This window comes from Ochlerotatus camptorhynchus, unplaced genomic scaffold (assembly GCF_037179485.1).
Source record: "Ochlerotatus camptorhynchus isolate MF236.1 unplaced genomic scaffold, CSIRO-AGI_Acam_v1.1 ptg000222l, whole genome shotgun sequence".
Lineage (NCBI taxonomy): Eukaryota > Metazoa > Arthropoda > Insecta > Diptera > Culicidae > Ochlerotatus > Ochlerotatus camptorhynchus.
Window position 1 is genome coordinate 1,993,886 of NW_027040712.1, and position 17,928 is coordinate 2,011,813.

The 17,928-nt window shown below is 41.1% G+C and overlaps 1 protein-coding gene across 1 annotated transcript in view; it reads left to right on the plus strand.

Annotated features, from left to right (window-relative positions):
* Positions 1 to 17,488, plus strand: part of bib (big brain) — an 80,878-nt gene extending 63,390 nt beyond the window's left edge. The window contains exons 4-6 of the mRNA XM_065225218.1: positions 6,248 to 6,455; positions 15,488 to 16,251; positions 16,336 to 17,488. Coding sequence (XP_065081290.1) covers positions 6,248 to 6,455; positions 15,488 to 16,251; positions 16,336 to 16,777 — 1,414 coding nt within the window. The 3' untranslated portion in view covers positions 16,778 to 17,488. The remainder of the gene's footprint in view (positions 1 to 6,247; positions 6,456 to 15,487; positions 16,252 to 16,335) is intronic.
* Positions 17,489 to 17,928: the final 440 nt, after the last annotated feature.

The window sequence follows — 17,928 nt, forward strand, 5'->3', positions numbered from 1 at the left end:
AAGTAGGCTCGATTTCCTGCCATAATGCGTCTTTGAATTTCTCTGCTGGTATCATTTTTGGCGGTCACCAGTGAGCCCAAAAACACGAACTCATCGACCACCTCGATTTCGTCACCGTCAATCTGAACTCGGTGTGGGAGGCTAACATTGTCTTCCCTAGAACCTCTTCCTTTCATGTATTTTGTGTTTGATACGTTGATGGCAAGTCCAATCTGCCTAGTTTCAGCCTTCAGTCTGATGTACGTTTCCGCCATGGTCTCAAAGTTCCGTGTCATGATATCAATGTCATCGGCGAAGCCAAGAAGCTGGATGGACTTCCTGAAGATCGTGCCACTCGTGTCTATCCCAGCTCTTCTGATCACACCTTCAAACGCGATGTTGAATAGCAGACACGAAAGTCCATCACCTTGCCGTAACCCCCTTCGAGATTCAAAGGGACTCGAGAGTGTCCCCGATACTCGAGCAACGCACATCACTCGATCCATCGTAGACTTGACCAATCGCGTCAGTTTATCGGGAAATCCGTACTCGTGCATAATCTGCCATAGCTGATCTCGATCGATTGTGTCGTATGTGAATTTGAAATCGATGAACAAATTTGTATTTGTTTTTGTATTTGTATTTAAAATAATTCATCTGACAATTTAGTCTTAATGCAAAACGTTCGGTTGGTTCATTGAACTCGAAAAACTCTTCGACAGCCGTAAACGCACGAATACACGCTGAGATTGGTTCGTTGTTCCCAAACATGGTTCGGTGAAAACTTGGTTGCAGTAGCGTTTTATTCCGAAGAGATCTGCTCGGCACACGAAAGTTCAACATCGCAAGCAGGTCGGGGCATCAGTTTCACCATTCAACAGCTTAGCAATAAGCAACGATTGCTGTACTTTCCGTCGTTGTTTCAGTGTGTCTAAGCCCAACAGTCGGCATCTATCAGGATACGGCGGCAAATTGTCAGGATCACTCCACGGCAAGTTTCTCAGTGCCAGACGAATGAACCGTTTCTGAACCCGTTCGATCCTTAGGCACCACGTGACATGGTGAGGATGCCATGAGTGTGAGTGCACAGTACAATGACTTCCAACAATGTGAATCCGAAAAATCCTTCGCAACTTTGGAAATAAAGCCCAACTGTCGCGTTGCTTTCGATATGAGCGCTGAACGGTGTAAATCAAAAGTCATTGTTGTGTCTAGTTGAACCCCTAGATCAGTCACACTGGTAACTCTGGTAAGAGTATCGCCGTCGATATGATAGTCAAACAAAATTGGATGTACCATGCGGTTAAACGTGATTATCTGACATTTTTCCACACTAATAGTCAGTTTGTTTCTCTGTCACCAATCGGCAAACAAAGTCAACGAGTTTTGCAGAAGCCAACAATCTTCTTGTGTGCGCACCACAATGTACAGCTTTAAATCATCTGCATAGACCAGTTTGAATCCTTCGCCCAAAACCAAAACAGCATCGTTGAAGAACAGAATAAACAGCAACGGTCCGAGATTACTACCTTGTGGAACTCCAGACTTGTTTGAAAACGGCGAAGATACAAAACCCTCAACCTACACTCGAAGTACACGCTCTGTAAGGTAGGATTCCAACCAAAAAACCAATTGCATAGAAACTCCAAGACGAGATAACTTGTGTAGCAGTATGTTATGATCAATTTTATCGAACGCCGCCTTCAGGTCGGTATAAATTACATCGACTTGCGCTTTTTCCTCCATACTTTTTATGCACTTCGACGTAAAATTCAACAAATTGGTGGTAACCGATCGTCCGGGCATGAATCCGTGTTGATCAGTGGATATGTAGCTTTTTGTGGCATCGAGAATAACTCCACCCACTATAATCTCAAACAATTTTGAGACAGCTGAGAGACTCGTGATTCCCCGATAGTTAACAACATTGTAACGATCACCACGTTTGAAATGATGTGTGGGCACGTTGTATTCGCGGCATTTCTGCAGAACCTGCCGCATCGCGAAAATTTGGTCCGTGGTAGCGCGGGCACCCATGAATCCCGCCTGGTATTGCCCCACGAACTCTCTTGCAAATAGTGACAGGCGGCGGCATAGAATTTGGGAGAGTACCTTGTAAACGGTGCTTTTTGTAAATTGAGCATACGACACCTTCCATCCACTCCTCCGGTAATATCTCCTCCTCCCAAATCTTGGTAATTACCCAGTGCAGCGCTCTAGCCAGTGCTTCACCACCGCATTTTAATAGCTCACTTGGTAGTTGAGGTACTCGTCATAGTACTGCTTCCTCCTCTCAATCACCTCAGACTCGTTCGTGAGAAGGTTACCGTCCAAGTCCTTGCACATATCGGCTTGCGGCACGTTGCGCGAACTATTTAGCTTCTCGTAGAGCTTCCGTGTGTCGTTTACGCCGTACAGATTTTCCATCGCCTCGCGATCTCGGTCTTCCTACTGACGCTTCTTCCTTCGGAAAACCGAGTTTTGTCTGTTCCGCGCTTGTCTGTATCGGTCGATATTCAATCTCGTGCGGTGTTGCAGCATTCTCGCCCTTGCTGCATTCTTCTCCTCTACTAACAGTTTGCATTCGCCGTCAAACCAGTCATTTCTTCGGCCCAGGATTGCAGTACCTAGTGCCGCTGCAGCAGTACTACCATAGAGGTAACTCTAAGACTAGTAGGTCCCGAAGAAAATCATTATTATTTTTGGCTCACTCAGTACCAGAACAACGGTCCCAAGCAGTCCCAAGCTATTTCACTCACCCCTGCATGTTCTGCATGAATCCACACACCCCTGAAGTTTTCTGTCAAACTTTCATAGCGAATCAAAACAAACATAGTGTAGTAATAGAATTTCAACTAGAATAGGGTACGTTAATCGTTTGCTTGGGACCAATAGGCTACTAAAGTGGTGAGCCAATTTAAAATCGTTAGTTTCGTATTGATTGTTGGTACTACCTATGGCGGAACGGATGTCCCTCAAGCCATCTTCAAGAGAAGCTACGCCAAGCTGCTCTTCCGTGGGTATTGCAACTTCCAGCTGCTGCTCGTAGTCCTGGTCAACTCCGGCGTCCCGTAGTTGCTCAATGTTGGGTCGCGGCGGCGTTCGACTTCGACGGGTGTTATGCACCGTCGAGAGTTTTGAGCGCATGCATACTGCAACTAGGTAGTGGTCCGAATCTATGTTCGCACTGCGGTACGTGCGGACGTTGATAATGTCGGAGAAGAATTTCCCGTCGATTAAAACGTGATCGATTTGGTTTTCTGTGTGTTGGTCAGGTGATCTTCAGGTGGCTTTGTGGATATCCTTGCGGGGGAAAAAGGTACTTTGAACTATCATACCCCGAGACGCTGCAAAGTTCACGCATCGTTGGTCGTTGTCGTTCGATATGGCATGCAGGCTGTTTGGCCCGATTGCCGGTCTATACATTGCCTCCCGTCCTACCTGAGCATTCATGTCGCCGATGACGCTTTTGACGTCCTGTTGCGGCAGTATGGGCTACAAAATAGTGAGTTGACAACCTGGAAGGAGCGGAATACCTAGCCCTGGTCCTCACAAGTTCCTACTTCACGCCTCCCCGAGTCATATGATAACAAAAGACTACCAACTGAAACATGGACACAGCTGGGTGGCATAGCCTGGGCAATGTTGCCAGTCCAGCATAAGCAAAGTGAAGAGATGCGACGCGAACCCTGGCGCGGTAGCCATAGTACGGTGATAAAGGAAATGCTTCACCAAACCCGAGCGTCTTTTCGCCTTGGAGTTGCGGCTCAAAACGGCGTCTGTTCTCCATGTTAGGAGCCGCCCTGGAAAAAACATAAAGTTGCAAATACTAAAAAAAGAAATACGGATCGGAACAATCGGCACAGACCTACGCGACGAAATTTGGACTACGATTGGTTAATCTATGACGAACTTCAACCACACAACTTCGAAGTCGTAGCACTGCAGGAACAAAAGGTGTGGAAAAGCGGGCATCGAGCGGCTACTTTCTACCAGCGCTGTGGCACCACCAACGAGCTGGGAACTGGCTTTGTAGTGCTGGGTAAGATGCGCCAACGCGTGATTGGTTGGCAGCCGATCAACGCGAGTATGTGCAAGTTGAGGATTAAGGGCCGTTTCTTCAACTACAACTACAACACACGAAGGGAGACCCGACGACGAGAAGGAAGCGTTCTATGCGCAGCTGGAGCAGGTGTACGACAGGTGTTGCGGCAAGTTTTTCACTGAGATCCAGTAAAAAAAAATGCTGTGCTGCTCGGTGGTGCCCATCTCGGCAAAAAAATCGTAGTGTGTAAATCTCAATTTTAAATGGCCGGACAATCTCACGCTAGTGAATCAATCTAGGGAGAATCTTGTTTCATATCTTGCATCTAAATCCATCTACTCGCATCACTCTCCATCTTTTTTTGCAGAAAATCTTCAAAATCTTCATCAATCTTCTCTCTATCTACTAGGCGTGCGCGCATCTCACAACAGACTAGCAGATTTTTTTTCCTGCATCTTAGATAGAGTCGCGTAAACAAACGTCAAAGTCAAACGTAAACAAACGTTTTACGTTTGTTTATGTTTTATGAAGTACCAAATTTGGTCCTCCTGCCCCTGGTAGCGTATTTTCACCATGACTGGACACTCTAAACTGCTACGTCATGTATGCATCTTCCATCATTCCATCAAAATTTGGGTTTAAGTTTGAGATTCACGCATTTTTTGTCTACATTCATTGAGAAAATCGAGGGGTGCGACACATCTAAATCTCGATTTTAAATGGTCGAAAAATCTCACACTAGCGAATCAATCTACGAAAAATCTTTTTTCATCTCTTGCATCTAAACCCATCTTCTCGCATCACTCTCCACCTTTTTGCAGCAAATCTTCAAAATCATAATCAATCGTGTTTCTATCTATTAAGCGCGAGTGCATCTCACAACAGCAAAGCAAAAAATTTCCTGCATCTTAGATTGAGTCGCCCCCCTCGGAGAAAATACTATCAAAGTAACTTCTGAACAAAAAGCTGATGTACGGTCACAAGATAAAAGAAAAATAGTGCAAATGCAATAATTTCCGTTAAATATATTACTAACGAATTGACTCTAGGATCCTACTTATTTAAAAAAAAATCGAAAAACATTAATTGGTGTAAACAATATTTAGCATGGTTGACTTTTTTTTCGGATGCCTCGCTACATGCTCGTGTTAGTAAAGAAAACTAAATGTGAAATCCATGAAACAGCTCAGACGAGAGATTGATAAGTGCTCAATTCATCATATGGAAAACGAATCTCATAAATCCAACATTTTGCGTCCCTATTTGCTTTTCCGATGGGACACTTCAAACAGCTCATTAGCTTCTTTTTTATTCGAACATAATGGATATACAAAAACGCCCATCACCGCACCTAATTTCCGATCCATTGATCCGATTAATCAAACCATTCACGGGAGTTACCAATCGGTTTTGGTGTAGTTTTGTAAATGCAAATCACTACCCTTGCTACCACCAATGCATGACTGAATAAAAAAAATATCGACAGTAAAAAAAAACGACATCAGAACCGATTGTAGCCACTTTCGGCACAGGGAAAAAGCGGCCATCAGCGGACAGCAGAATAAAATTACACACACTTGTTCTTGTGGTGACAAGCAATTTTCACCCTCTTTAGCAATGTTTGCATTCAAAGTCGTACGGAGTTTGAGAGGGCTAGTTGTGGTCAAGCATTTTAGTGGTTTTGTGTTTATTTATGACTTTTTTTTTACCATAACACAACATGGGTAAAGCATTTTGAATTGTGATTTTTCGAAATAAATTGCATTAAATTTAGTTGCAGATTGAGATCACCCAATCGAAAATAGAGGTGAAACAAAATCCGGTTAAAACAGATTTGAGTGTAATATTAAAAACATAAATATTACCATATGGAACAAAAGTAAAATCAACCCATAGATACCACTTTCTCACAGTTGAACCTGGCAGTGTCCTGTGTCTTCACAACCAGTCTGCTTATTGTTAAAAGCGTAAAAACCACAAAAACGAATCTTCCAAAAGCCGCCGCCTTATAGTTCAACCATTTAGCATATCACATCACTTTACTACCTCTGCGTAAGCGTTCTCCACTTCTCACACCCTAATTATCCTTTTCACATTTACGTTTTTGTTCATCGTCCATTCCAGTTTCGGCAGGCCTAATCTAAATAAAAGAAAGAAGAAAAAGAAGAAGAAGAAGAAGAAAAACCTCCTAACCATAGTCCCTTTCTCTTGTTCCTCTTTCAGCGTGACGGTCCCGGGCTATCAGGGCAACCTGCAGGCAGCGGTGTCACACACCTCGAACCTAGCGGCCTGGGAACGATTCGGTGTCGAGTTCATCCTGACCTTCGTCGTGGTGCTGTCCTACCTGATCTCGACCAATTCGTACAAAAAGTACTTTGGCTCGTCGGCGATCGCCATCGGTGCGGCCTACAGTGCATGCAGTTTCGTCTCGGTAAGGATCTTTTATTTTCTTTACTTTTTTTTATCCGACCGATCGAACCCGTAAAGTTCCGAGAAAATTGAACTTAATAACGGGCGGTTGATCATCGACCGATCGATTTCACCGTTGAGTCTGGAAAAGGTTTCTTCACATTGTGCATTCGCGCAACGATTAAGTTCATCGAAATCCATTAGATGCGACCATTTAAAGTCGAGTCAGGTTTGAAAGATTTGAACGAGTTTGTAAAATTACTGAAACCTAAATGATCTGTTTCCTGTCGAAGTACGACGAACATCATGCCTGCGTGAGACTTTTTTTCCGAAGCTGACATCATGCGTGAAAATTTTGAATGCCAAGTACGAGCCGTATTCATAACTCATGTCGATTGCATGATGTCGTCAACCGCGGGAGCAACTTGCTGAACCTATTGGAAATCTTGCGAAAGAATTTTTGCACCAAATACACACACAAACATACGCTGCCACAAGGCAACGTGGTGGGCTATAGACAGGCGGGCCAGGAAGGAAGGACCAGTCCAAAGCCGAGTGCAAAACACCTGCCGTTTTGGTATTTCGCTTTGCGCAGTTGCTTCGCCATGTTTCAGTTTCAGCTGGAGGCCACCCAGCTGATTCGAATGGATTCGGAGGTCTGGAACGGGATGCTGCAGAATTGGAGATGTGAATTCAATGGGATTTAGATTGTTGGTTTGATGATATGAGGTCGATTTTTTTAAATCGTTGTAATTGAAGCTAACATTATTATCTGAGTGGTGCGAAGTCACTCGAAATGGTGGTAAAAAAAACCAACTAGTGATGTCAAAAAAAAAATCAACGCTCAGGACCAACGCCAAGGCTTACGTCTCTTAAACAGATGCGTTCGAAAGATAAAGTGTTAGGATCAAGGAAAATGTAAAGTAATAAAACAAGTGTAACTTAAAGCATATAATATATGTGGAACTCGATCATCAAAAATCGACCCCATTTCAGTGATTTCAAGTAGTATAGAAGGACATCGATCTGTCAAATTGATTATACCAGCTGTAAAATGAGAACGGGGATCAAGAGGCTTGTCAATTATTTTGAATGATTGTACCGTGGTTTATAATTCTATGTGTTCCTAGCACTACTGAACTCATGTCTTACTATTTCCTTAACCATTTATGTGCTTAATTTATAATTGTATAGCTAACTTTAACAAATTCATCACCTTGATTCACTCAACAAATCTGTGGTAAACTTCATTCGCAAGAATTTTGTAAGCAGAACGATAAATGAAATCGAGTGCTTATCTATACCTGCAATATCCAAGATTTCCGTATGTTTCTCAATTGCTGTCAAATGAAAATTTCCTCAAAAATCCAAACACAAATAACTACTCCAATTACTTTTTAACAAAAAAAAAACTTCAAGGGACAGCCCTATGGGGTTGTACGCAATGGTGACGTAGGACTACGTGGTCTTATATAATAAATCATATTTGTTAACTGCAGCAGGAGCTTGTGTTTTGTGTAGGAATAGGAACTTGAGCGGAGTTCTCTCTGTTTTTTTTTTTTTTTTTTTTTTCTTTATTAAAGAGACTTTCAGCCTTGGGCTGGTTCGTCTCTGAGTAGTTCTCTCTGTTTGTATTCTTTAGTATGACGCGCTTGACGGCCCACAGCAACTCACGAAGAGCTACTAATTCCGATCAATAGCTGTGTGGCTTCTTCCTCCATCTATGGATGGTCATGTGGACTGCAGCTCGCTGCTTGCAAGCAGTCTTTAGTTGTGTACTGGAGAATCCCACCACTCACCACGCGGTGATTGAATAAACACCGTTTGGTGAGACGGGATGGAATTCAACTTTGAAATCTGTGTTAGGGAATCGTTTTTTCCCGGCACTCCGTGATTATTTTAATTACCATACCAACAGTTGCATATTCGTGCAATTTTCAATAGTGACATTTTGAAAAATGAAAAAATCTTAACTTTAGCACATGCGTAGAAATATTTCTGATCGATTGGTGAAAGAATTATTGAAATTTGTCCAGGGGCAGCTGAGTTATTAACGTTCAAAATCTCATAATTTTGTTACATGTTCTAGTTTTGGTTTTTACAAAGTGTACCCTCATATAGAAATCACAGACGTAGTCCTACGTCAAAAAACATGGTAAGTTTGATCCTTGTAGATTGAAAAGGTAAAAGAAGAGCTACACACAATCATAACAAAAAAAAATCGACCACAATGGCTAAGGTGCCAGGGTGGGGCTCCTAGCTATCTGTATCAAAGTAAAGCACTATTTATTAACGAAAATAATCGTTAATACGCATCAACTCAATGTTTCGTGATGTAATCATAAGTTGGCTCACTAAAAGCACAGTTAACAATATTTCATCATACCACGGACAAAATGATAGTTTTACACCTATTCACGTAATCCTCAAATCTTCGAATTGTTTGCATTAAATTATATGCAATTGACATAATTTCCGTCATGAATTCAATGCAAACCAATAAGACGAAGAAATAATGCAACTGTAAATAGGAAATATTACTGAATAACAACGCTCTTGATTGGCTTCTGACCGACTTGAAAACACTAGCTAAAAATCCTTTGAAAAGCCCCTGTCGAGCTAGTCGAAAAAAGAATGCTCACACGTCAAACTTATAGTCGCTATATTCATAGTCTGGCGGATAGAATCTCAGGAACCAATCGAACAAATCACGACCAACAACAGAAAAGAGCACATCAGCTATTGCGAACAAAACTTAGGAAACCCTTTTCTCGTGACTCAAGGCTCGTCTACGCAAACTAACACCATCTTTGGGTTGGGGAAAGTTTCCCTTATCCAATGATGCTGGTAATTTGCATTCGATTGGCGAAGAAAGAATAATCAACGTTTTGTTTATAAAAGTTAATAGTACCTTTTCAATTGTGGGTCTAAAATATATTGAATTGGTGCCGCTTTTTGATAGATCAAAATTCTATCCGCCAGACTATGAATATAGCGACTATAGTCAAACTCAGTCAAGCATTTAAACAGCGGACGAACACCATCTCTTGATTTTACGGTTTAGCGACTTTGCAGTCAATTTAATTGTTTATAGGAAAGTTTGAACATACTGAGAGGTAAGCACATATCATCGGTAAGAGACATGTGTGTGAGAAAATTTGCGAAAAAAAATTCTCATCTCATTACGCATAACCGTGACTATTGACAATTCGCCTCTTAGGTCACTCTGTAACTCTTCACTCCTATGGAAAAAATCCATAAGCAAACAACAGTCTATGCGTAAAACTTGGTGAACATTTCCTTACCCTTTAACTCCTATGAAAATCCCATATGATTCTGTCAATCTTTGCATGAATAAAGAGCGGTTTGCTGGAGGAATGAAGAGATAAGACAAAGTCTGCTAGATTTCATGCACAGATTGTCAGATGCTTATGGGATTTTACCAGGAGTAAAGAGTTGCAGAGTCGCCGTCAACGCCAATGCTTACTTTCGTAAGGGCCAATCCTGCAAACGTAAACAATTACTTTTTGTGTGAAATTTCTCGAAAATGAAAACTCCTTCAAGAAAACCAACACCATGATTGTGTAGAGAAAGAGTCCTCCTATACGATAAAATTAGTGACTTACGTGGATTGACTTTGACCTAGGAGACATTTACGAAAAAAGCCATTATTTATGTTTTCGACATTAATCTTTATGATAGCTTTAAGCTGGGTTTTGAATAGGCTAGTCAAATGATCAACTCAGTAGAATTCAATTGGCTTGAAAGTTTGAGCCTGGTTCAACTTTTTTCAATTCAAGTGAGTTGATGAAGTCAGTTGAATGGCATGGTTTACACGTTCAATTCGCATTCAAGTCAGTTGAATTTAACTGACTTGATCAATTGACTTGCCCTGTCTAAATCCATCTTTATTAAATATCGTCTCTGGTGTTGAGTATAGTCGCTGCACACTTAGAAATTATTACCGACTTCGCTAATTTTTTACCGCACTTTCAACAGCTGAACGTTCGGTAAAACTTTGACCCTCATTTTAAAAGCTGTTACACTAAATTTTAATTTCTTGTTCAAATGATCGAGTCCTGCCATTATGGTGAAGCTTTCCTTGTTTTGAAGCCCTTTTTTTCCTTGATTTGTTTTCCGTGCTGAGCACCAATGCTACCGACGCCAGAGAGGCAGCTCCCACACCTGGGACCAACGGCTTTACTTCCCTTCCGTGCGTGATCAGAGATGTTATGCCTCAGAACATCCCGGCGGCGCCGACTGGGGTTGAACCCAGGCCTGCTGGGGTGAGAGGTAATCACGCTTACCACTATACCACCGGCGCCGCTGTTTTGAAGCCCAAAATAATGAATTAATCATTTTGTTCGACCATTTTCCACTGAGATGGCGCTATTCCGCTGGTAGGAAGTGATAAAAATCCCCATATAGAAATTGAGAGAAGTGAGAATAATTCGCTTTCGGTGCATAAAAAGTGAAAAAAAAAAGTGAACGACAACCTAAAGAAATTAATCAGGGACTTTGTCGTTCAGTTTTTTCCCGGAAATTATTGTTAAACAAGCTACAATTAATTAAAAATGATTTTTCCCCATACAATTTTACCTGCTTAACTACCAGTCCCCAGAGAGCCAAAAAAATTCAAATTTGAGAGAGAAATTCTCTCTCACGAGCTCAATCTCTCAACATGCCATGTATTTTGTTGACACTCGATTTGTGATTTCCCTTTCACAGATTACAAAATAGAGTACCTGACACTACAAAACATGTCTGGTACCTATATATATGCATTTGCTTTAACATTTGAAATCCCTCATTTTTTACATATTCTGCGCAAAAGATACTTTATGCCCCACCCCATACATAAAATTCGGCGGGAAATTCAGTGAGGGGTGAGCTAATTTGTGTGCAGAATGTGTAAAAAAGGAGGAACTTCGAATAATAATCTAAATGCATATATAGAGGTACCAGACATGTTTTGCACTGCAGTGTCCTCTGTGAACAATTATAGGAAAACAGATTATGTCTAGTTTCCGATAGATGTCACCGCAAACAACAGCTGTGACATCTGATGGAACATGAATGCAGAAGCTTGACAAAATGATCAATTGAAATGACTGATTTTTAGCGAACAGTTCAGCTGTTGAAAGTTCGGTAAAAATTACCGAACTTGGTAATCATTTCTAAGTGTGTAAATTCATTGTCTGGCGGATATAATCTCGGGAGCCAATTGAGCTGTCAAATAGCCGAACCAATCGAGCAAATCACGACCAACAGAAAAGAGCACATCAGCTGTTGCAAACAAAACTTCGGAAACCCTTTTCTCGTGACTCAAGGCTCGCCTATGCAAACTAACACCATCTTTGGGTTGAGGAAAGTTTCCACTATCCGACGACGCTGGTAATTTGCGTTCGATTAGCGAGGAAAGAATAATCAACGTTTTGTTTATAAAAGTTCATAGTACATTTTCAATTGTTGGTCTACAATATATTGAATTGGTTCCGCTTTTTGATAAATCGAAATTCTATCCGCCAGACTATGAATATAGCGACTATACTCGAGCCACCAGCAACCTCCGATACTTTTTCCAGCATGAACACAAGAAATACATAAATATAATAAATTCAAGCTGAACATTGCATTAGGTCCTAACTAACATTGACAGATTCTCTTCGTCGATTTTCTTCACTTTCTATACCAGACAGAACAATTCAGTCTTCAGCAACGTTGTTCAGCTGGACAATTTCCGTCTGGCAGTGGATAGTTTAGTTCCGAATCGATTCGCTTGGTGGCGCCAGAGTACACGTACATTTCTTCCTTTGATAATTAACCCAGGATCGAGACCAGATAGAAGTTTCCTGTCTTCAGCAAAGTTGTTCAAATGGACTACACCCGTTAATAGGGAATTGACTCACACTACACATAAAGTTCTTCAAAATATTAAATTGATATGAACGTTGACGGCGTTGCTGTAATTATTTGCTCATATGGCAAAATCCCACAAATAACTGTCATTCTGTACGTGAAACATGGCGAACTGATTTGCTTTCGTTCCACCAAATCCCACTAGAAACTGTCACCACTGCCGGATTTAGGATCCAGGGGCCCGGGGCTGCTATAATTAGTAAGGGGCCCCATATTATCTGAATCCGAAGTTTTAATTTCAAATGTAAGATGGTAGTTTTCCTCTTACCATCTTAATATGAAAAAAAAACTTGTTTTAAAAACTAAGAAGAAAATCATTAATTACTGTGTCCGGGGGCAAATTGATCACCGGGGTGAAATTGGTTGGTTGGTTATAGAGAAATCTTGATAGCATTACATTATGAGACACCAACAAGGAGTAAGTCACTCAACACATTGTGCCGAAATTAGATTCGACACAACTTGGGCACATCCATCGGCACACCTTCGGCACAATCTAGTAGGCGTTGGATTGATGTAATTAAAAAGGGAGCACTACTCGACAACTGTTATTGAAATTGTTCACATCATTACTTCCTGTTTGACTGTATATTCAGGAACATCCTCAAATTTAATATACCAGAGGAACTCAGATCAGCAGTTCACTTATAAAAATTATCTAAATACGAAATGGAGGTTTTAGAGTGGGCTTAAGAGAAAGAAGCAGTTAATCAGACCCCATTCGTACCCTTAATCCAAATAATGCTGCAAATCACACAAAACAATCTAAAGAAGTCCATTCATCATCCTCTATAGTCAGTTTCCAACAATGCTCCCCACCGGTTCCAACTCTTTCCTGCCACTGATAGACCGATGCTTTCCACATCACGCAAGGCTAGGTTTCTAGTCTGCCTTTGAGGGCATTATAGAAGACTAAAACACAGGACTTTTATCATCCTATGAACATAAAACACCAACACCAGCCACTTCCCGCGTCATCCTCAATCCGATTTATCCTTGCGATTTCAAACCAAAACATTCAAGGTGTCAGAAATACCGGGTTGCCGGGAAGGGTATTTTACAAACAATCGCAGCTTGCTCTATGACCGGCACAATCGGCACACCTGCGGCACACTGACAAAAAAGATGACCCAAGATTGGTGCACTTGAACTCCGATTGTAGTTTTGACGAGTTTCTCTATACAAAAAGTAGATTTTTCTGCATAATTTACAATTTTATTTAATTGATGTTCAATACCATTCAATATCAGTTTTCAATCATACGAATCATAGGATTGCAACGATTGTTGTCCTTTACTTAAAAATAACATTTTTCATTGAACTAACTGTCAATACGTCTATTATTTTTTTTTAAATCTATGAAATTACCAGTAAAGTAAGTGTGCTAGTTTTTAACCCTAATATGCCTATCTTAAATTTAGTTTTTTGTTTCATTCTTTCCTAAATTTATCTCCATACAAACTTAGAGCATAAACTAGGATGACCTTTTTCATGTTAAGGTGGTCCGAAAAATTAAAAACAAAAATGTCTTGCATCGCTTTTGTTTTTATTCAACACAACTTGTGTGTTGACAGATCGAGGGAAAAGCAACTATTGAAAACATTGCATGACCAAGGGATGCTCCTTTTGCAAACCAATGCTTGGGAATGTACATGATAGAGGATGCTAGTATGCATGCAAAATACGCTTGACGATATTTTTGAAGAAATTCCTTTTAAGAGTTATGTCTGTTTGTCTGTAGTTATGCTATGGAATTCCTGTACAAACTACACTCCTTTTACCATAGAAAGTCACTCGAGAGCTAATTGAGGGGTTTATCAATTTCACCCAATATCTATATCTTCCAATTTAAGTTTTCAAAATGTCCAAAACTAAACAAAACACTAAATTTAACAAATCAATCTTATTAAGAACATCAATTTCGATGTTCAGTAAACAACAAGAACTCAGTCATTGATGCCCTCAATGGCCTTAATTTGCAATTAATCAATTACTGAAAGATCTTTTACCTCAACTAAACAATTGGTGAACAACAAGCTCAGATACATTGGCAGACCAACGTATGGAATTAAATCGGAAGTTCGGAGCTAAACTTTATGATTGAACAAACAATGGAAATAATTTGCTTTAGCAAAAAAAATATGATAAATTATAAAATCCATGAACGGCTTCCTTTCCTAGACGGGGGGGGTCCTGAGGCGATAGCCCTCCTTGCCCTCCCTCAAATTTGCGATCGAAAAAATTACATTGTTTTCTAAAAACTATATCTTTCAGCTGATGTATTGCCCATTGCGCACATTGTAAGTGCGGATACGCTTATAAAAGTGCGCTCTTACGTTAAATCGTTTCGGTGTCTTGGGTGCACTTATTCCTTGATTCATAAGGAATACGTTCGCACAAGACACCAAGACGACACAACGTAAAAGAGCGTAAAAGTGCACTTTTATTAGCAATTCCAATCTTTTGAGGAGTTCAGCATTATACTCAAAATACAATCACATTTCGAAAATTAAATAACTCCGTTGCCATAAAATTAAATTGTGCGTATATTTGAATAACTAATTTGAGTAAAACATGATCCTGGAAAAACCCGTAAAAACGTGCTGCGTTAGAATTTTCATAACCAATCAAATTCCATCATAATAGGCATCCTGGAAAAGGATATCCTTTTCTCGCCCTCTGCAACCTTAATTGTACTGTTCACAGGTAGAATTCCTTCTGATGATGCCATTGTCAAAAATTTCCCCTGTTTCTTTTACTTCGGTTATGCATGTGCACTGCATCCTTAAACATCCATACATTATGGTTTTGTGCCTCATGGTGTCCCACTTTTTTTTATTACGAATGTCTTTGTCGTTTTCCTTCTGCCATGCCTCCTTCCAAACCAACAAACCGATTGCTCTCTCGAGGGCGAATTTAATGCACACACAATAAACTGTGCTGGTTGCATAGATATTTACACATAGGAACCGACTATCGCTTTTTGCTTGACGACCCATGCAGGTCAATTTCGAATTTAGGTCCCGCATCCTTCCACTTTCAGATCGAGATTCTTAGATAAGCCCATGGCAAAGGCGAAAAAACTGAAACATTAACAATTTTTCCCTCTCTCTCTCTATCTTTCTCATATTTCAGATGCCTTACCTGAACCCAGCACGTTCGCTAGGGCCATCCTTCGTTCTGAACAAATGGGACAACCACTGGGTCTACTGGGTCGGTCCACTGATAGGAGGTGTGGTGTCCGGGCTGCTGCATGAGTTCATCTTCAGCACCAAGAAGACTACCAAGAAATCCAAGGAAGACGTAGATTCCAGCGTAAACTCCGACGAGGATATCAACTACGATATGGACATGGACAAACCGCAACAGACTGGGAAATATCATACCTACCGACCGGCAAGTGGAACCTTAGTCAACCAACAGCGGTTCTGCCAGAGCATCTACACTGCCGAACCCACCTCGAAGACGGATCGCGTCGAATCCATCTACGGCGGTACCAAATCCATGTACTGCAAGTCACCCCCATTGACCCGTGCCAACCTGAACCGATCGCAGTCCGTTTACACCAAGAGCAACACCGCTCTCAACCGTGACATGAGCATTCGACCAGGACCTCTCGTACCAGCGCAGAGTTTGTACCCGCTACGGGTCACTCAACCTCAAAGCTCCCACCTGCAAAACCAAAATGTACAGAACCAACTGCAACAGCGTTCGGAAAGCATCTACGGAATTCGAAGCTCCATGCGGCAGCAAGGACCTCCAGAACGAATGCCCCAACAGCTACCTCCACACCCCCAAGCTGGCGATCCGCAGAGCTTTCAGCCTATCTACGGCACCCGGAACAATCCAAACTGTTCGTCTGACGCCCTCAAGTTTGACCGAGAACCACGAGAAAATAGGTAAGCACGGACACAATTATTCTGCATTTTCACCGGTAATATTAACAGTATCTATACTAACAGGTCACTTCTCTAAAATTCTAGCCGCGATGATTCGATGTCGTCCAAGTTTTCCCGTTCCGCTCGACCGGAATCCATGTACGGTCAACGCCGGGTGCAGTCGGCTCAATCGGATGACAGTTCCTACGGATCGTATCACGGACCAGGCCCTGCCATAACTCCACCGACACGGAACGGCAGCAATGGTAGCAGCAACTATAACGTTGCCATGATGATGCCGAACTACGGTCCGGGTCCCGTACCCGGAATAACTCAGATGCAATCGGAGCGCAAGGCATCTACTTCCTCTTCGCAACAACAGCAACAACAGCTTCAACAACAACACCAACAACAACAACAACAACTACAGACCATGGGACAACGAACTCCCTCAACCATACAGAATAGTAACCTCCCACCTCCACCCCCACAACTTCAAAACCATCCCGTTGGATACCCCATGCAGCATCCAGTGCGGCAGAACTAGAACCCCACGGTAGTGGACCTTGTGCCAGAACTAGAACGTGTAAAAAATGTGTGGTTTTCTTGTTTATTAGTTAAGATCAGATTTTAAAACGAATAGTTAGTCCCTTTTTGCCGGTTAAGCCATATTCTAGAGATTTTATTTATTGCCATTCTTCGTCTACAGATTAATTTTAAGACCCCTGATGCATCGAAACACAACGTAATAACAAACAAATCTGATTGAAATGTTACAAGTTATTGACTTTTAAGACTGATGAGACCCACTTTTGTATGTAGAAGATTTATGTATACCCAAGCGATAGTTGTTGATACTTTTTGGATAGGTTTCAATGTGAAATAAATATCCTCTCTCTTATTTCCCTTTTGCGAAGATCAATGACATTCTAAAGTGGCTATCAAAACTATACTCTCCTGATGAAAGATGTAGCAATTTTCATTCGTATTAAATATTGACTTAGTACAAATGTATATAACTGGTTAGAATGTTATCCAAAGTAGCTAGGCTTGATCAGAAGCGTACAATCATATATAAATCGATCATGATCTTTCACAGGCATTACCTTCCTATATTTAGAATTTTGGATAGCGATCATTAGCGAAACAGCGAAAGTTTCGGCAGGATTGTTGTATTTTAGAGCATTGTACATACTTACCATGTAGAATAGGAACATATGAAATGAATGATAATAATAAAGAACTAACCTTTGAAAAATTGTGTGTCCTCGTTTGAATAAGTTGAATTACATGTCCTGTTCATAGAGGGTGAGTCGGGTTACTTGTTGTGTTTTGAATAAATATAATAATTCTAACCTGTCCGGTATACTGGACAAGTGGGGTGCTTCATTTTGAAAAAAAAGTATATTGCAATCATGGCAGTCACCCTCGAGTTTGATCCATAAACCCAAAATATGTGCTTTAAAATATTATCAAAGAAAGGAAGCTCATGTCTGCTTCGAAAAGTGAAAAAAAAATCGATGTACTTCAGAGTGCCACCTAGCGGTGGAAAGTACGATTTTTACACGGAAAATGTTGGTACACTGTACCAAACCACCGTCCTCTGTTCGAATGAAACCTCAGACCATTCAAATCAAAACATCTAAATCGCCTTTTCGAATGATAGCTGCAACCGGAGGACGGTTGTTTTGAAATCAG